We start from the raw sequence: 20,607 nt of genomic DNA, 5'->3' as shown, positions 1-20,607 counted from the left end.
TGGAGGGTGGAATTCCAACGGGAAGAAACGTCGCATATCAGCCTATGTTGGGGGATGCCGTTCTGTGCTGCAGCTCAAGGAGGGTGTGCTTTGCGGTGTAAGAGGGGCTGAAGTGCATGCAAAGTTTCCTAGCCATTTTTAGGATGTCTTGCAGATTGGTGGAAGACTTCAGGAACCGCTTGACAACCAGATTGAACATGTGTGCCATGCAGGGCGCATGACTCAGCCCTCCTTGACGCAGCGCTGACATCTTGTTCTTCCCGTTGTCGGTCACCATGGTTCCTATTTTGAGTTGTCGCAGAGAAATCCAGGATTCGATTTCTTGATGAAGGACACGGAGCAGTTCCTCCCCTGTGTGACTCCATTCACCCAGGCAAACGAGGTGCAGAACAGCGAGACACCACCGTGCCCTGAACATGTGGTATGCTGGAGGGGCACTGTGCATTGTCCTTGCAGTTGAGGCTGAGGACACGGTGGAGGATGAGGAGGCAGAGACGGACATTGTCGCAGGACTAACGGCGTGAGAACGTGGAGGCGGAAGCGGTGTCACCTGGCCAAGTTGCTGGTGTGGCTGTGCAGGAACCACATTCGCCCAGTGGGCCATATAGGGCATGTATTGTCCCTGACCGTAGTTACAGCTCCACACGTCGGCGCTGTCGTGCACTTTGGCAGACACCGACAGGCTCAATGACTGGCCCACCACTTGGAAAGAGAGGGACTGCATCTTCAGCAAATTGGCCAGGAGCACGTTCAGCTTCTGCGCCATTGGATGAGTGCAGGCATACTGTTGTCTCTTGGCAATCGCTTCGGTGATCGATTCCTGACGGAATGACTGATCAGGAGCATCAGATGATGGGAAGGACAGACAGTTCCCTTCGGCTGAGGTGGTGGAGCCTTGACTGCCTGAAATCAGGTGCGTACCACTGGGTGATGCAGCGGTTGCTGCGGCAGGCTGGATTACCACATCGGAGCCACGGTTCTCCCAGGCATATGTTGATGCAGGGCCACAGATTCTACAAATGGCCATATTCACCTCCTCTGGCGGCTTAACAAAAAACTGTCACACTACCGAGTAGGTGATTTTACCTCCAATACTCCGCACTGACTGACTACTACCATTGCTGCCTCCGTGAACCCCTGCACCACTACTTTCCGGGCAGGTAGGCTCCTGCGAAGCGGGTGGTCTATCCCGGGCACATTTGGCTCCCGACCTCCCACTGCTGCCACCCTGCTGACTCCCAGCCATGCTAGCGACTTGCTGGTTCCACCGCTGCCTCACGGGCAAGCTGCCACCATCTTCTCCCGATGATGATGAAGCCCCTAATTCACCTGGTTCCCAAGTGCGATCAGCTACATCATCATTGAGTACTGTCTGCACGTTACTGATGTCCTCCTCAACTGTCTCTGGGTCAGGAGCCTGACCGCTTGCAACACGAGCTCCCACGCCACTCTCCTCATCACTACTTGCCCGCCTACAGGAGGAAGCGGCGGATGTCTCCTCCACATCTTGGCTGGCCAGTAGCTGCTGACTGTCCTCTGGTAACTCATCCTCGCTTTATAGTGGAGCTGAGCCCACAGCATACTGCACTACTGAACGGAAAATACAGTAATTTTTTTGCCACTAATACACTCCAAAAAGGGCTTTAATTTTCTCACTTCACCACACAACGGCTAGCCCTTTTTTCCCCACTAATACAAGCCAAAAAATGCTTTAGAAAATATAACTGCACACAAGGGCAAATAAGACGTAGAAATATTTCCTTGTAATAAACCCTGTTAATGGCTGTATCAAACAGCACTTGCAGCCCAATAACAAGAACGGTTTGCTGGAATTACAGAGCTGTATAATGGCAATTTGGGTCCCCAGTCAGTACAACAAGGTGTAATAGGATTGTTCATATTACCCAGGCTGTAAACTCCCCTACTGTACTCTGTTCTTCAATACTGTGGAATGATTCCTCCCTATCCTTTCACTGAACTTCTATACAGCAAAATAAAAGTTTAAAAGTCTTTTCTACCACTGTGCCTAGCGTCTGCTGACATCTCTCCCTGCACTAAGTACACTGGAAAATGGCTGAATCCAAGATGGCTAAGGCTATTTATAGGGCTGTGACATCACAGGGGCTTGCTGGCTGCTGACTGGCTGCATGCATGGCATTGTGGGTGATCCCTCGTTCCTAGAGTTCCTTGCTCCATGTCCTGACACGTGCAGCAGCCATTTTAGGAAAAAATGCAATTCGTTACCACGAAGTGTGAGGAAATTCTGATTTGGTGCAAATCAAATTTTTCCTGAAATTTGGATTTAATTCCACTTCGTCAACTTCGATTCGCTCATCTCTACTGATGACCTATTCTGATGATAATTGATCAGTAATGAAATCTCAGAAAACCCCTTTAATTTTGGTGATTACATGTCCTCCTTGTATGCTCCTAAGTAATCATATATTACCAGTTCCATATTGCTATTCAGGATGAGGAGGGAGGAATCCATTTTGCTGCACTCTTTCTGTGAATTCAGCCACGTCTGATGAGATGAAGAGAAAAAATAGCAACTTGAACCGAGCAGGGTCCATCCAACCGGACAGGACGTACAGAGACCTAGTGATATAATGAGAATATGAAGACTTAGCAAGTTTCCTTCTGTTACAAACTCTCTCATCTCTTGGCACCATGGACTTGGCCCTCTCCTGGATTACATCATTCCTCACAGACTGGACATTTAGTGTTTCCCACTCTCACACCACCTCTTCATCTCACCCCCTCTCTGTTGGTGTCCCTCAAGGCTCTGTCCTAGGACCCCTGCTCTTCTCTATCTACAACTTGGGCCAGGGACAGCTCATAGAGTCCCATGGCTTTCAGTATCACTTTTATTCTGACGACACAAATCTACCTCTCTGGTCCAGACATCACCACCTTACTATCCAGAATCCCACAATGCCTATCTTCCATATCCTCCTTCTTTTTCTCTCACTTTCTAAAACTTAACATGGATAAATCTGAATTTATCATCTTTCCCCCATCTTGCTCAACCTATCTATCACAATCAATGGCTGCACACTCACCCCGGTCAACCAAGTCCACTGCCTTGGAGTGACCTTGGATTCTGCCCTCTCATTCAGACCACACATCAATGCTCTTTCCACCACCTGCCGCTCCAACTCAAAAATATCTCCCGCATCCAAGCATTCCTCAGCCATGAGTTTGCAAAAATGTTTGTACATGTCCTCATCATCTCCTGCCTAGACTACTGCAACATCCTCCTCTGTGGCCTTTCATTTCACAGCCCTCCAATCTATCCCCAACTCTGCTGCCCTGTTAATCCACCTCTCCCCCCGTTACTCCTCTGCCAATCCCCTCACTGGCTCCCCATTGCCCATCCAATTCAATTCAAAATACTAACAAATACATATAAGGCCGTCCACAACCTGCCCATCCCTACTTCCCACAACCGCCTCCAAGATTTCTGTTGTGCATCCCCCACACTCTGGAACTCGCTACCCCAACACATTAGACTTTCACCTACAGTGAAATCCTTCAAAAGAAACTTCAAAACCCACCTCTTCAGACAAGCCTACAACCAGTGACCCTGCTGCCTCTATACCGCCATGACCAGCTTTACCCTCACCTATTGTGTCCTTCCTCCATACCTCGTAGATTGTAAGCCTTCGCGGGCAGGGCCCTCTCTTCTTCTGTACCAGTCTGTAACTCGTCTTGTTCATGATTAGTGCAAAAGTCTATATTATGTATGTGTACCGCTTATCATATGTACTGTGCAGCGCCATGAAATTAATGGCGCTTTAATAATTAATAATAATAATATAATAGGTGATGCAGTACAACATGCACATATGGAGCATTATATAGCTCATCCCCTAGGCTCCCTTGGCAGTATATTGCAGCCCTATAGATATGAGAGCAGTGCCGTCACAGGTCTGGTCACCATCACAGATATTTGGACCCCATAGGGGCAAAAGGTAAGGGGCCCTGAACTGTCTATTATATCCATCAAGTATCCATATTGTACTCTGTTAGGCTAGAGGGACTCTGTTAGGCTGCTATACTTAATGGCAGAATAACAGAAGAAAATGGAGCCTAAAATGCCAGATAATAAATAGTATAAATGTAGACTTTTATTATAATGTAACAAGACACAATTAAAATTGCAATTACATGCATATGATGCCAGAGGACAGGGAACAAAAAAGAACAGGGAAGGAAAAAACGGCGCCACCCTGGGAGGGACACACTGGTCAAGAATGCATAAATACATAGGATCAATAGGGATGTGTATGGTATAATAACCTACCCTAGGATCACATACATGTACATGATAAATGGTAAGTCACTAATCAACTGCAGAGAACCAATAGCAAACAAAAAATAATAATAAAGTAAGTGAAACAAACAGCTATAGTTAATAGCCGCACTGGATGCAAACCTGAAATGTCAGTGAACATCCAGGTAAGAAAAATAAAGAGGGTGAACATGCAGAAGGGACTCACCTAAAATAGACCAGAAGTGTGACAACCAGGATGGCGCTACCCCAACGCGCGTTTCGGCGTGCCTTCGTCACCCCCTGACGAAGGCACGCCGAAACGCGCGTTGGGGTAGCGCCATCCTGGCTTCCTTTTTTGTTCCCTGTCCTCTGGCATCATAATTGCAATTTTAATTGTGTCTTGTTACATTATAATAAAAGTCTACATTTATACTATTTATTATCTGGCATTTTCGGCTCGATTTTCTTCTGTTATTCTGCCATTGTACTCGGGAGCTTGTGCCGAGTTATTTCTCGGGGGCGCTATTTGTGGCTATATTACTTAATGGCTGCATATGTAACACCCCAGAGTGGTGTTACCACTCCTGCACCCAAGGCCGGTGCAAGGATTTTTGCTCACACAAGCGAAGCTACATTTTGCCCCCCCCCCCCCCCCTCAACTTGGTGGGGGTGATGTAAAGAGGAGGGGGTGATGTAAAAAGGAGGGCGTGATGTCACATGGAGGGGGATGAGAAATGTGACATGGAGGGGGGAGAAATGTGACATGGAGGGGGGAGAAATGTGACATAGGGGGGTGATGTAACATGGAGGATGAGAAATGTGACATGTAAGACATTTCTCCCCCTCCATGTAACATTTCTCCCCCTCCATGTCACATCACCCCCTGCTTTTTATATCATCCCCTTTGTGTCACATTTCTCCCCCCATGTCACATTTCTCCCCCTCCATGTCACATTTCAACCCCTCCATGTCACATTTCCCCCCCCCATGTCACATTTCTCCCCTTAATGGCACATTTCACCCCCCCATGTCACATTTCTCCCCCTCCATGGCACATTTCTCCCCTCCATGGCACATTTCTCCCCCCTCCATGGCACATTTCAACCTCTCGAAGGCACATTTCTCCCCCTCCATGTCACATTTCTCCCCCTCCATGGCACATTTCTCCCCCCCATGTCACATATCCCCCCCTATGTCACATTTCTCCCCCCTCCATGTCACATTTCCCCCCTCTATTAATGTTGTGTAAAAATAAACATTATGCTCCTCACCTGGCCCTGGTTGTCTGCAACAGCTCCCCTTCTCTGTGTGGTCCTGGTATCTTCTCTCTGTGCTCCCAACAAGACTTTGAGGACCTTTCCCACTCTGCCAATCAGTGGCTGCAGCTGTGTCATGTGTCAGACCAGTGATTGGCTCAGTAGGAAATCACTGCCCTGACACGTGACACAGCTGCGGCCACTGATTGGCAGAGTGGGAAAGGTCCTCAAACAACTTGTCAGGACTCGGGAGCCCAGAGAGAAGATATGAGGCCCACCACACAGAGGAGAACAGCCGCAGGAGGCCGGCGGCATGCAAGTGATTAATAAAAAAAAATAAAGTTTCATTTTTTAGCCCCCCCCCCCCCCCCTTCTCAGCGCCCTAAGGCGGCCGCTTGGTCTGCCTTATTATAGCACCGGGCCTGCCTGCACCCTGCTACTGTCTTTATTGGGCTAAAACCAATGTCATCTTATGTATTTTTGTCCAGGTCCTCCACACTGTGCATTCCTAATCTGTTTGCAACTGTTGTGTTTATGTAATGTACCTGGTTCACCAGCAGGTGGCAGAAAACACTGCAGAGCTGTACTTGGATAAAATGGAGCTAACCATTCCATTTTAACTCCTCTCTGGAGAGAAGTGGCCACATGTTGGGAACCAGGTTTGCAAATTCAATTGTGCCCTTCATTCAATAAGTATGACTCCGTAGCTCCTATGCAGTGACTGGTGGGTACTTGGCAATCCACAGGTGAGTGTGAGTCCCTTATTTGCCCATGACAGCAGTGCAGAGGGGTTGTGCCAAGTTTTAAACTTATCCTCTATCCAACTGTTGTGGGGGGTCTGACTGCAGTGACCCCCACCGATTATGAAAATGGGGGTCTTGTTCTTCCCGTATAAATGGACCGGTGGAGCACATGTCCCCAATTCTCATGATTGGAGGGTGTCCCTGCAGTCAGACTTGAACTGATCAGACACATATTCGCTATCCTGTGGATAGGGGATACATTTAAAACTTGGCACAAACCTTTTTGAGAAACATAAGCTGCTCGCTCATAATTCCTTTTTAGCTAAGGACAGAGTGGTGCAAGAATGTGAAGCAAGAGGTTTGGGGGTAGTGTGGGATGAATGAGAGATACGATATGAGAAAAGTCATTGTCTTTGCAGACTTACCCAATAATGTTTTAATGGATTGTACATCTGACTTTAGGACAGCTAGTTGACTCACTGAAAAATATCAATAAAATGCTTATATAGCACCAACATAGTCCACAGCTCTGTCCACACAAGAGGCAACTTTGTAAGAAGACTATGTTTTTGGAGTGTTGGAAAAAAACTGAAAACTCAGAGAAAACCTCACAATCAGAGGGGGTACATACAGTACAATTCAATATACAAGTGTTGTCCTTGGTTGGATTTGAAATCAGGACCTCAGCTCTGCAAAGTCGCTTGTTCTATATCAGTATTAATCACTGATCCTGTGTACAACAAATTCCTCAGAATATCGCAACAAAGGGGACCTAGCTATCTGTCAAAACCTGCCTAAACCTGTGGCCCTCCAGCTGTTGCAAAACTACAATTTCGTTCATGACAGGACAGCCTAGAGCTGTCAGGGCATGCTGGCAGTTGTAGTTTTGCAACAACTTGAGGGCCACAAGTTTGACATTCCTGGTCTAAACCATAGCAGACCTGCTAACCTTTGCACCGAGCCAGGGTGGCAAATCAAGGTTCACATCGTGCACATTAAGGCAACACTTGGAAGTGGCCACAGCACTTTGCCACAGGAGCCATGGCTGCGTCCATGAGGCCCTCCATGGTCAATTAATACCTAAGGCACCTACTTTGCATATGACTGCCACCATTTTGTGAGTACAATTGCATTTGTTTTAAGTGAAGATTTGTAATTAAAGGCTCTACTTACGCATGGTCTGGTTGACGTTCATCAAGTCATTCTTGACAGTTTCTATTGCTTTCTTTGTTGAGTCCTGGGATACTGCGTAGGTAGCAGAGGTGGGTTATGCCAAGGTTATAGTCTTGGTTAAAAATTAAATATACTTTGGAATTTGTGCATATACTAGTCACCATTCTTCTTCTACTCCAATAGTTGATTGGAGATGTTGGAGTCTGTCCCAATGTACAATATTATCCCCAGACACAGATGCATACAGGGCTGAAGTGCAGCCCCCTGCAGTCCTGTAAGAGTGCAGCCTGAGGTTACTGTTGACCCAATTAGCCCACCGGGATTTCTCCTGTTGTAGTGCAAGCTGTCCCTGGTTTCTACTGGAATACTTTCACTGTCAGTATTATAGGTGGACTGTGGGAGGTACTTTATATATGACTGGAGCCAGTCAGCGGGTGCAATTGCATTTGTTGATGTGATGGAAGACTTACCCAATGTCTGGTTGACTTTCATTAAGTTGTCCTTTACAGTTTCTATTTCTTTCTTGACTGAGTCGTGGACATGGGATGCTGTATAGGAAGCAGAGATAGGTTAGACCTGAAGATTATTACTTATAGATATAATGTGGAAATAGTTGATATGCTAGTCACCATTCTTCTTCAGCTCAGCCAGTTGAATGGAGATGTTGGAATCTGAAATGGAATTACAATTTATCAGATCCAGCATTTACATTACCTGACTATGGTATCTTTAGATCCCGTAGCTTGCCTTCAGTTTGATAAGTTCTGAAATACTGACTCCTAAACAGCATAGTATGTTATGTTAAAGGGGCTGTATAAGATTAAAAGAAGACTTCTGCTATCTCCACCCAAACAGCGCCACTCTCGTCTATGGGTTGCGTGTAGTATAGAGACAGAGTTTTCAATTCCAAAAAAGCCCGTTATGAAAAGTAGAGTTCTTTGGGAGAAAAAAGAACCATTTTTCCATGATCTTGGGCTACCGCACCTCCGGGGGAGAATCCTAGTACCCAGAAACCAAAGCAGTGAAGGGGTTAGCTTGGAGCTACATGCTAAAATGTCAATAAAGACGGGTTTACATCACCATTATGCATTCCGTTACTGTTTTCCGTTGTAACGGAAAATAATGGAATCCATAAGACGGAAATCAAAACGGAAGCCTTTAAGAGTCTATGGGCAAGCATAACGGATCCGTCTGGTTTCCGTTATACAGGACGGAAAAAAAGTCCTGTCGACAGGACTTTGTTTTCCGTTATGCATAACAGAAACCAGACGGAATGCATAACGGTGATGTGAACCCGGCCTAAGTGGAAGTCACGATATGAAGCCCAATGGGAGCTGTATAGATCCCTATTCAGTGAGCTCCCTCTAGCGGTGGCTTCAGGTAGACAGAATTGTATGCCTGTGTAAGGTGTAGCAATAGTTTTGGAGCCCGGTAACGGAAAACCAAAGCTCCATAGGTTCACTTTCCTGCCCAAGGCATCTGTCATTAGCCCTTTTCCTATCCTAAACAATATAATACCATATAATATAATCACATAATAACTCACCCTAGACCGCCCAGGATATTAGCATAAAAACCTAAGACTCCAAGTGTAATATAAACCAGTATTAACCCCTTCAAACCTTAGACCACTTGAAATACTAGGCATTAACCAGTAAGTTTGGACTGAGTGCCAGGGGATTTTCAAGAACATCTATCAGCAGATTTGTCCCTATGATACTAGCTGACCTGTTACATGTGCACTTGGCAGCTGAAGGCGTCTGTGTTGGTCCCATGTTCATATGTGCCCTCATTGCTGAGAAAAATAATGTTTTAATATATGCCTCTTGGAGCAACGGGGGCATTGCCATTACACTTAGAGGCTCTACTTTATCTGAAACTCCATTTTGATTGACAGGGCCAGGTGTGATGACATTTTACTACCTGGTCCTGTCAATCAAAATGTAGAGGGTGCGTCAGTTGCAGATAGAGTGGAGTCTCTAAGAGTAACAGCAACGCCCACGTTGCTCCTAGAGGCTCATTTGCATACATAAGCTTATTTTTCTCAGCAATGTGGGCACATATGAACATGGAATCAGCACAGATGCCTTCAGCTGCCAAATGCACATGCAGCAGGTCAGCCAGTGTCATAGGTACAAATCTACTGACAGATGTCCTTTCAGTTCTCCATATTGTAGTTTTGTGGAATGAAGCCCTCTGGCAGACCTTTGCGTACCAGAGAAGATTTAGAAATCTTTTCTTCAAGATAAATACTCACAATAGATAAAGATAACACTGGTCAGAAGAATCAAGAAGAGAAACATGACAATCAGGTAGCAAATTAGAATGATCTTCTTCCAATTCCATGTGAGTTTCTTTTCCGAGGTTTGCTCCACTAAAAGACAACAAGTTCTCAACTACAGTAATAGACGGACTCATCACTAGGACATTGTCAAACTTTTTAAATTTACATTTTTGGCTTACTTTTCATGAAATTTAAGATTTTTAAAACTAAAGTTTCACTGGAAAGAAATCCAGCTCAAAATAGCCCTACACATATGTAGGGGCTGGGTTTGGGGTGACCCCAACATTATGCTAGTTCCCCCCGACACAGTGGAGGCGCCACCACTTTTGCTGTTTCTGGAGGAGATGGTAAATCAAGGCACACCCCAATGGGAAATAAGTCCAGAGAGTCAGGGTCTGCCATAAACCAGTGTGCTTCTTTACTGGAGGAACTCAAGTGCAAAACAATACAGGCAAAGCACTGAGTTGGCTTTTCCAGTCTCCTCCCGGGCAGAAGAAGGGTTTGATGCTGAGGAAAGGCCTGAGCTAGCAATCCCTCTCTCACTTTTCCAGAAGGCTGGTACTCTGGCCAAGGGTCTGTGGCTCAGTCATCTGGCTGGTTTCTTGGTAAAAGGCTAGTAACCCAGTATCTCTGTCTCAGCATCTTCTTCTGGTCACTCATGCAGTCTGGCAGAGTCACTTCTACTTCACACTGATCCATATCTGCAGAGTCTCTCCTACTAAGCACTGGTCCCTATCTGCAGACAACTAGGGGCTCCGACTGCTCTTCTTATACAAAGTTTCTCGCTGACCTAGAACCTTCTAGTGGGAGAGGTGGAATGGAGAAGCACAGCCTAAATAGACACAGTGTTGCAATTTCATCTGTCAGATATGTATACAGGGCCGGTGCAAGGATTTTTGCCGCCCTAGGCAAAGATCCATTTTGCCGCCCCCTCATGTCACTCACTCACTGACAGACACACACACACACTGACAGACAGACACGCACTCAGACGCTCACTGAATGACGTACACAGAAACTCACTGACAGACAGACACACACTCACACCTACCCACTGAAACACACACACACACACACAGAAACTCACTGACAGACACTCACTCACTGGCAGACAAACACGCACATATACTCACTGACAAACATACACATACTCACTGACAAACACACAGACACTTACTGACCGACAGACATCCACACTCACTGACATACACTCACTCACTGACATACACACACACACAGACACTCAATGACAGACACACATACATACATTTACTGACAGAAAGACAGACATACATACACTCACTCACTGACATAAATACACAGGCAGACACTCACTCAGTCAAACACTTAAACACTCACCTCCCTGGGGTCCAGTGTGGTGCAGCTCCTCAGTCCTCCAGCGCGCCGTTTAGTATGCCGTCATATTCCGGCATCACAGAGGGCGCACGCCTCCTCTCCTCCGGTAATTTACTGGCAGAGCAGGCACCTGCCATCAGGGTAAGCAGATGCCTGCTCTGCCATATTTAAGAAGGACCTCCACCTCCTGGCCCCCCTGTAACGGCGCTGGGGGAGGCTCAAGAGCCGCTCGACCAGGGCTGCAGCCCCAGTCAGGGGGAGCCCGCCAGGGCGCCCCCAGCAGACCGGCGCCCTAGGCGAACGCCTAGTTCGGCTATATGGTTGCACCGGCCCTGTATGTATAGAATTTCAATGCAAGTCTTTTGAAATGACAAAACAGGTCTTCAGATGTAAACAAAGCTAAACCAGAGAGTCAAAAGGTCATTGGGCCAGATTTATCATGACTGTGACAGCTCACTCCACTTTAACATATGGCTAAAGTCAGTTTTAGCCAAGTCAGATTTATGATCGGCCCTTTAAGACTGTAATAAATGTGGTTTGACGGTAGCAGTTTATCCGTCAGTAAGCAGCTTTACAAAAGTCGCACGTTTTTATGAAAAAGTCGCACGTTTTTATGAAAAAGTCGCATGTTCTATTAAAAAGTCTCATAAGATAAGCATGGTCCTCACTGGAGTGAAATTGGGACTTTTTTGCGACTTTTTTGCGACTTTTTTAAATAGTCCCAATAGTAAATCTGTCTAGCGATTCATTTACATAAGAAAACACGCCCACTTTCAGAAAACTGGCGAGCATAGTGCAGAGCAGAAAAAAGTCGCAAATTTGTGCGCAGTTTTAGCTTTTGGGACTTTTTTGGGACTTTTTCACTCCATTATTCGGACCTGAGCTAAAGATAAATCTGGCCCATTGTGTCTGTTTTTCCCTCCAAATCTTTGCATAGGAAAAAAAGTCCTGAAATCTCTCAGTATTAGGGTCCATTCACACGTCCGCAAAATGGGTCCGCATCCGTTCCGCAATTTTGCGGAACGGGTGCAAAACCATTCATTTTCAATGGGGCCGGAATGTGCTGTTCGCACCCGCATTTTGCGGATCCGCACTTCTACATCCGTGCTTCCGTTTCCGCAAAAAAATAGAACATGTCCTATTCTTGTCCGCAATTGCGAACAAGATTAGGCATTTTCTATTATAGTGCCGGCCATGTGTGGTCCGCAAATTGCGGAATGCACATTGCCAGTGTCTATGTTTTGCGGATCCGCAGAACACTTACGGACGTGTGAATGGACCCTTAGCTGTCTGTGCATTTACTCTTTGCGCAGGGTAGTGCAAATACAGTGTAATAACTGCAAACATCGGAATAAATCACTGTGTAAGCTAACCATTCAAAGTGCAATAAAGTAAGGAGTTTATGTGTATAGTAACAATAGGAGCAAATGTCCACAAACATGCATATTCCCAAGTACTCTTGCTCCAGGGCTCTACAATAGTATTTATAGGAATTTTTCCACAGAAAACATTTATTACCAATACACAGGATAGGTGATAATGGATGATCACTAGGGGCACCACCGATCACTAGGATATGTTCCTGAATTCCCTCTTTTACATCAATGCAGGACCACAGTCAGGAGGAATCTAAATGGGGCAGTGGTCATACTTGTGTCCTGCCTCTCCATTAAGTGCCCATGGGGCTGATGAAAACAGCCAAGCTCTGTACTTGGTTGTCTCTGTCATCCGCATGAGCATTAAATAGAGTGGCCAATGTGACCTCTGCTCCATTCAATCTCAAGGCATGCGGTGAAGTGGAAGGACCTTCCCAGCCATCATCCATCATATATTTATCATCTTCTCACTTTTTATTGGATAACACCGTTAAATAAGGACCTTTCTATATATTACTTCATATTTTTTAGGTCGTCCACAGGTTCCTGTGGCTCCTTACCGGTCTGGTCTCTGAATGCTGCATTTACCGCTGGTGACGCAAAGTCAAGACCTAAAGTAAGAAGATGGCAGAATGTCCTATGAATGGTATAAGCCACAGTTTATATCCATAGGCAAGGGAAACATATACAGAAAATATATGATGTTAAATATCTTGGAGAACGCCCTTTTCTGGAGCTTGACCCACAGTGGAGTTATCGTACCTATATGCGGTGGCCGAAATGGTGGAATTGTTCTTGGCCCTGACAATAAAGAGCATAGATCATGTGATATAAATTCAGACTGGAGGAAAAATTTGTCAGCATGCTTCCTTATTGAAGGAACACTCCAGGCATAACTGATACACTATGGGCCAGATTTATCATTCCTCTGACAGCTCACTCCACTTTAACATATGGCTAAAGTCAGTTTTAGCCAAGTCAGATTTATGATCGGCCCTTTAAGACTGTAATAAATGTGGTTTGACGGTAGCAGTTTATCCGTCAGTAAGCAGCTTTACAAAAGTCGCACATCTTTACGAAAAAGTCGCACGTTTTTATGAAAAAGTCGCATGTTCTATTAAAAAGTCTCATAAGATAAGCATGGTCCTCACTGGAGTGAAATTGGGACTTTTTTGCGACTTTTTTGCGACTTTTTTAAATAGTCCCAATAGTAAATCTGTCTAGAGATTCATTTACATAAGAAAACACGCCCACTTTCAGAAAACTGGCGAGCATAGTGCAGAGCAGAAAAAAGTCGCAAATTTGTGCGCAGTTTTAGCGTTTGGGACTTTTTTGGGACTTTTTCACTCCATTATTCTGACTTGAGCTAATGATAAATCTGGCCCTATGTTATGACTAGTGTGGAGAGGATGGGGTCAGAGGCAGAGAAGTAGTGCACCTCAGACTGGCCAGTCTTCCCGCTCTCCAATGCATACCACTGTGAAAATGAAGGTGCACCTGGCATTACTACACTGTCACCTGGCTGATGTACAGAATATTGCAATCCCTGAATGAACAGTCCAGAAAACAGGGGAGCAAGGACAAACTGAATTCATTGGCACTTAGCTTTACAGAGGCACACATTCTTGGTGGTTACTCATCTACTACACAGAGGTCTAGTAAAGGAAACTGTTTCTGCAAACATCATACTTGCCAACTTTTCATTGTTGGCATCGGGGAGGTACACGAAGGATGCTGGCAAAATGTTTTTTGCCACTGACACACCCCATTTCCCTTTTTGTAATTGGCCATGCCCCTTCAGAGCACGTTCGGGAGCTGGGGTTGAGTCTAATGATGCAGCATCTTGGCGCCACATACAGTTTACAGTTCATGGAGGGCTGCTTTCCAGGAGAGTCCGGGAGGTCTCCCCTCTTTTCGGGAGACATTCCAGCTGGCTGGCAAGTATGACATATATTCACATTAAAATATTAATATTACATTAATGTTACACAGAATAAAGGCACACAAGAGGGGTTTGATTAACTGTCTGCAAGTTGTTGAACACTCATATTTGGGGGAACCACAAGTGCAGAGCCTGAGAGGGCAGACCATGGCACGAGAATTTAAATTACCCCAACGTCCTCTCATATACGGAAGGTTTTATAGACTATGGAGCCCTGGGCAACAAGCAACTTAACCACCGCCATCTCCATTCTTTTAGACAATGCTCAGTGTTCAAATCATACCAACATACAATACCTGAATAGAAACTCCATACAGTATCCAAATAATACTACCATATAATGTCCATGTAAGACAGTGATATATTCCTAATACTGCCATCCAATGCCCAAATAAACCTCCATTCAATGTCCAAATACTACCACCACCCAATACCTAAATAGTGAAGGTGTTAATGGTAAAGTCCCTGGTGGTCTAGGTGTTCCTGGGAGCCCAGTCCTGTATACTAGGCTCCCCTTGGCCTACAGAGGCCCTGCTGTACAAATATCCAGATCGCCTCACCTTAAAGTAACCTTGCTCCAGACCCCGTATTAGGCATAACACAGTGTATTTATTTGCATCCAATGTTCCTTCAAGTAAATGCAAAATTAGCGAATTACTGTGTATAGCAGATAGATATACATTCTTACCATGAGGTGTGTCAATGGAGTTTGCAGGTTTATCCAAATCTGAAAAATGAATGTGTGACAATGATCAGGGGTGAACTCATGGCAAAGGGGGGGCCCTGGCTAAAATCAAAAAGGGACAACCCCCAGCTTCCTATCTTTTGTAGGGCATAAATGGGTTTCTCATGAAGACAGTCCCTTTTTAGACTGAAGTTGCTGTGGCGATCAGCTGTTTTCCAAAGGTCTGGATTTTGTATGTATTCATACTCTAAAAAATTGCTACTGCAGCGACCACTACTGGTGGAATGTAGTATTACACGCCCGTCATTCAAATGAAAAGGTGACCATATAATAAATGGGTGGCTTAAAGGGAAGCTGTCATCAACTTTATGCTGCCCACACTAACAGCAGAATAAAGTAGAGACCGGTGAGTTGATTTTGGCGGTCTGTCATTTATAAGTTAAAAGTAAGTGGTTGCCGAGAACCAACATCACAATCATTGCAGACTGGGCCTGGAAAAGAGACACGGCCAGGCTCGGACTGGCCCGCAGGGGTACAGGGGAATCCCCCGGTGGGCCCCTGAGCAAGGTGGGCCCCTAGTCTCCCACCCCCTGCACAAGTGGCACATAACACAGTAGACTTTCTGCACTACATACATATATTCAATGTACAGCACCTCAACCAGCCTATAGTCATATAAGAAACATGTTAGATTATTTATTATATTTGAATGTATCTGTACAGTGGGCCCCCAAAATAAATTTTGCTGGTGGGCCCTAGGTACCCCAGTCCGACACTGGACACGGCCACCTGAGAAGAGTCCTGGTTTATTCATGAAGTCCTGCTCTCCTGCTGATGACTGACAGTCTTCTACCTAGTTCGCTCTCTTTCTCTCTAGAAGAGAACTGCCAATCATCAGCAGATGGGTGAGAGAGCAGGAGATTATGAATAACCAGGACTCTTCTCAGGTAGATTTGACTCTTTTCGAGGCCTGGGCTGCAATGATTATGATGCTGGTTCTCAGCAACCACTTACTTTTAGCTCATGGGTGACACATTGCTGAAATCAGTATTTCTGTCACTATTTTATGCTGCCCTTAGTGAGGTCAGCATAACGTTGATGACAGGTTCCCTTTAACCTAGAACTACTTGATAAAGGGAGTCTATCACCACATTTGGGCATATTAGACTGATCAAATAGCGTTATATGTGCCACCCAGAACTTAAAAACTGTACCTTTGTTGTATGTAATGGAGTTTTCTTTTAGCCGAAAACAAACTTTTAAGATTATGTAAATGAGCCCTCTCAAGTGCCTCTCAATCCTCCGAGCCCCAGGCAGCACCTCCTCAACGGCTCATAACCCCGCCCTCCGTGTGCCTCTGCCTTTTCCACTGCAGCTGCGCGGTCAAATTCGTAGCGGGCTCCTGGCAGGGCATCGCAATACCTACTGCGCATGCGCCCGCTCTTTGGAATGTGGGCCCCTTTGCCCACCTAGGCTGCAAAAAAGTGTCACACATCTGGTATCTCCGTATTCAGTAGAAGTTGGGGAATGTGTTTTGGGGTGTCATTTTACATATACCCATGCTGGGTGAGAGAAATATCTTGGCAAAAGACAACTTTTCCCATTTTTTTATACAAAAAAGTGGAATATGAGACTTTGTATGAAAAAAAAAAAAAAAAAAAAATCATCATTTTCCACTAACTTGTGACAAAAAATAAAAAATTCTAGGAACTCGCCATGCCCCTCACGGAATACCTTGGGGTGTCTTGTTTCCAAAATGGGGTCACTTGTGGGGTAGTTATACTGCCCTGGCATTCTAGGGGCCCAAATGTGTGGTAAGGAGTTTGAAATCAAATTCTGTAAAAATTGACCTGTGAAATCCGAAAGGTGCTCTTTGGAATATGGGCCCCTTTGCCCACCTAGGCTGCAAAAAAGTGTCACACATCTGGTATCTCCGTACTCAGGAGAAGGTGGGGAATGTGTTTTGGGGTGTCTTTTTACATATACCCATGCTGGGTGAGATAAATATCTTGGTCAAATGCCAACTTTGTATAAAAAAATGGGAAAAGTTGTCTTTTGCCAAGATATTTCTCTCACCCAGCATGGGTATATGTAAAATGACACCCCAAAACACATTCCCCACCTTCTCCTGAGTACGGCAATACCAGATGTGTGACACTTTTTTGCAGCCTAGGTGGGCAAAGGGGCCCATATTCCAAAGAGCACCTTTCGGATTTCACAGGTCATTTTTTTACAGAATTTGATTTCAAACTCCTTACCACACATTTGGGCCCCTAGAATGCCAGGGCAGTATAACTACCCCACAAGTGACCCCATTTTGGAAAGAAGAGACCCCAAGGTATTCGCTGATGGGCATAGTGAGTTCATAGAACTTTTTATTTTTTGTCACAAGTTAGTGGAATATGAGACTTTGTAAGAAAAAAAAAAAAAAAAAAATCATCATTTTCCGCTAACTTGTGACAAAAAATAAAAAGTTCTATGAACTCACTATGCCCATCAGCGAATACCTTAGGGTGTGTACTTTCCGAAATGGGGTCATTTGTGGGGTGTTTGTACTGTCTGGCCATTGTAGAACCTCAGGAAACATGACAGGTGCTCAGAAAGTCAGAGCTGCTTTAAAAAGCGGAAATTCACATTTTTGTACCATAGTTTGTAAACGCTATAACTTTTACCCAAACCATTTTTTTTTACCCAAACATTTTTTTTTTATCAAAGACATGTAGAACAATAAATTTAGAGCAAAATTTATATATGGATGTCGTTTTTTTTGCAAAATTTTACAACTGAAAGTGAAAAATGTCATTTTTTTGCAAAAAAATCGTTAAATTTCGATTAATAACAAAAAAAGTAAAAATGTCAGCAGCAATGAAATACCACCAAATGAAAGCTCTATTAGTGAGAAGAAAAGGAGGTAAAATTCATTTGGGTGGTAAGTTGCATGACCGAGCAATAAACGGTGAAAGTAGTGTAGGTCAGAAGTGTAAAAAGTGGCCTGGTCATTAAGGGTGTTTAAGCACTGGGGGCTGAGGTGATTAAAGGCTCTCCGACACCTGACTTATAGAAGAGGGTCCCAGAGGGCATGTCAAGATCTATCAATCTTCAATTTTCACTATCTTTTGCAGCCAAAGAAAACCATATTATAATAGAGTACATGTATGACAAACCAGACATGTCATACAGCAGTAGTTAGGGCATGCGGGGAGCTGTCGCTTTGCAATAGCTGAGGTCACTATCATATAGCCTCCTCTCCATGAAAAGTTGCAAGACAAGTATAAAATGTCATAGAGCTTAAAATCTATCATAGGGAGTGCAGTGGAAGCAAAACTACTGAACCATATGATATTTTATACTTGATGTATTATTTAAGTTGTACATTTGTGAATATATTACTTTTTAGTTGCAGGTCTTCTCTTTTGCATGTGGTTTTGTTACCCTTCTTCAGTCGTTCCGGTACAGTTGGTACCTTCCTGTTGTCAATCACATTTTCATAGTCATCTGCGTCATTTTCATCATCGGTGATTCCACATGCTGAGAACGAGAAGACACGGTTATTAACCTAACGAAGCCTGTTAGACCAGTTCCAGATGACTCAATTCAGCCACAATTTAGTGGCCGCAATATCTGGACATTCTGTGGTTCTAGCGCACAGTGTTCTCTGCTGATCTAAGTTCAGCTCAGGAGAACCACATGAAATTCAGGTATTGTAACTGTAATGCAGACTCTAAAATTTGCCCACCCACGTTATGGCCATCTGAAAACCATCCTTAGGCTCCATTCAGACGTCCGTAGTGTATTGCGGATCCGCAATGCACCCGGCCAGCACCCCTATAGAAATGCCTATTCTTGTCCGCAATTGCGGACAAGAATAGGACATGCTCTATTTTTTTCTGGAGCTGCGGACCGGAAGATCGGGGCCGCGCTCCGGAAATGCAGAAGCGGACAGCACACTGTGTGCTGTCCGCATCTCTTCCAGCCCCATAGAGAATGAATGGGTCCTTACCCATTCCACATAATTGCGGAACGGATGCGGACACATTCTATGGACGTCTGAATGGAGCCTTAGGGTACTTTCACACTAGCGTTATTCTTTTCCGGTATTGAGTTCCGTCAAAGGAGCTCAATACTGTAAAAAAAAACTGATCAGTTTTATCCTAATGCATTCTGAATGTAGAGCAATCCGTTCAGGATGCATCAGTTCAGCCCCTCTTACGTTTTTTGGCCGGAGAAAATACTGCAGCATGCACTTGCCGAAATGCTGGATCCGGCATTAATTTACATTGAAGTGTATTAGATATGGCATTAAGTGTTCCGGCAAAACGGATCCGGCTCTCCGGTCTGCGCATGCGCTAGACCTTTAAAAATGCAAAAAAAATTTTATACTGTATCCGTTTTTTCTGGATGACACCGGAGATACGTATCTGGTATTTCAATGCGTTTGCATCCGGATTGCCGGATCCGGCAGGCAGTTCCGGTGACGGAACTGCCTGCTGGATTTCTCTGCCGCAAGTGTGAAAGTACCCTTACTAATGATTCAGATTTTGCAGTAAAATATCCGTTTCTATGTGTGATGCCGTGCAGCATCAAATCCAATATTCTAATGTCTTTATGAAGGCATACATACCATTTCATGATAATAAAGTTTATTCTTGTATGATGAAAAGTTCTTTCAAGACTTTCTCCCCCTTTTTACCCATTTTAATATTTGCTATGAGCCCACCTCTCACTTCTATGTACACCCCTGACCTCAGGATCTGAAAATAACAACTGAAGCGGACAAGATAAATAGCAAGAGACACAGGACAATCAGCAATCTGCTGCCAGCATGGAGACCATTCCCATGAACTCTACGCACATGTCTTACCTCCCTTCCCTGATATTCCATAAACGTTCTGCATCTCGTTTCGACTTTGTCTTCAAGTACACATGAACTTTTCTATAGTTTACCAATCAGTCAATATCTTCCAATCAGTTCCTTATCTTCTTACAAGTCTCCACATAGCACTCACACAACACAATCCAGCTCGGTGCTGGTGATGAGATCCAAAAAGACTGAAACAGTCCTGTCAACAGATGGACACTGAGCTAATGTCCAAGTTGTGTTCTTCCATAGTCATTGATATACATCGTAGATAGGTCCTTCTAGAAGACTTTTTGTTTCTTCTCTCTTTGTTTCTTCTCTCTTTGATTTCTCTGACAAAGACTAACAGAACATTTCCGATCACACCTAACAAGTAAGAAGTCCCTAGGGATCCCTGGTCCCAGTGCTTGTAGGCAATAAAATAGCATAGCCTTCTTCCTCTTCTGTCTTTCTCTTCTTATTATTGGGCTGCTTTTTCCTCTTCGAAACCTACTTTTCTCACTGACGGAAATCATGTGCAAAAGAGTTTAGTGTAGTACTGAAAGCAATACATGCAGTGTCCTGAAACACACTGCTAGACGCTGCAATTGTGTTTCATGGAAATGTGCTAACTGTAATGTAAAGTAATGTCAATAATGCAATATGTAAAGCTGTAAGT

The 20,607-nt window shown here is 44.6% G+C and overlaps 1 protein-coding gene across 1 annotated transcript in view; it reads right to left on the bottom strand.

The window, feature by feature from the left end:
• The window catches only part of LOC120986236 (C-type lectin domain family 4 member G-like), a 33,189-nt gene extending 12,936 nt beyond the window's left edge, over nucleotides 1-20,253 (bottom strand). Inside the window, exons 1-11 of the mRNA XM_040414692.1 lie at nucleotides 19,953-20,253; nucleotides 18,482-18,619; nucleotides 15,095-15,133; nucleotides 13,227-13,265; nucleotides 13,025-13,075; nucleotides 9,706-9,822; nucleotides 8,078-8,119; nucleotides 7,919-7,996; nucleotides 7,449-7,520; nucleotides 6,701-6,754; nucleotides 2,450-2,598 (exon numbers count right to left, since the gene is read on the bottom strand). Coding sequence (XP_040270626.1) covers nucleotides 2,450-2,598; nucleotides 6,701-6,754; nucleotides 7,449-7,520; nucleotides 7,919-7,996; nucleotides 8,078-8,119; nucleotides 9,706-9,822; nucleotides 13,025-13,075; nucleotides 13,227-13,265; nucleotides 15,095-15,133; nucleotides 18,482-18,619; nucleotides 19,953-19,986 — 813 coding nt within the window. The 5' untranslated portion in view covers nucleotides 19,987-20,253. The remainder of the gene's footprint in view (nucleotides 1-2,449; nucleotides 2,599-6,700; nucleotides 6,755-7,448; nucleotides 7,521-7,918; nucleotides 7,997-8,077; nucleotides 8,120-9,705; nucleotides 9,823-13,024; nucleotides 13,076-13,226; nucleotides 13,266-15,094; nucleotides 15,134-18,481; nucleotides 18,620-19,952) is intronic.
• Nucleotides 20,254-20,607: the final 354 nt, after the last annotated feature.

This window comes from Bufo bufo, chromosome 1 (assembly GCF_905171765.1).
Source record: "Bufo bufo chromosome 1, aBufBuf1.1, whole genome shotgun sequence".
Lineage (NCBI taxonomy): Eukaryota > Metazoa > Chordata > Amphibia > Anura > Bufonidae > Bufo > Bufo bufo.
This window is presented reverse-complemented; position numbering and strand designations above follow the sequence as displayed.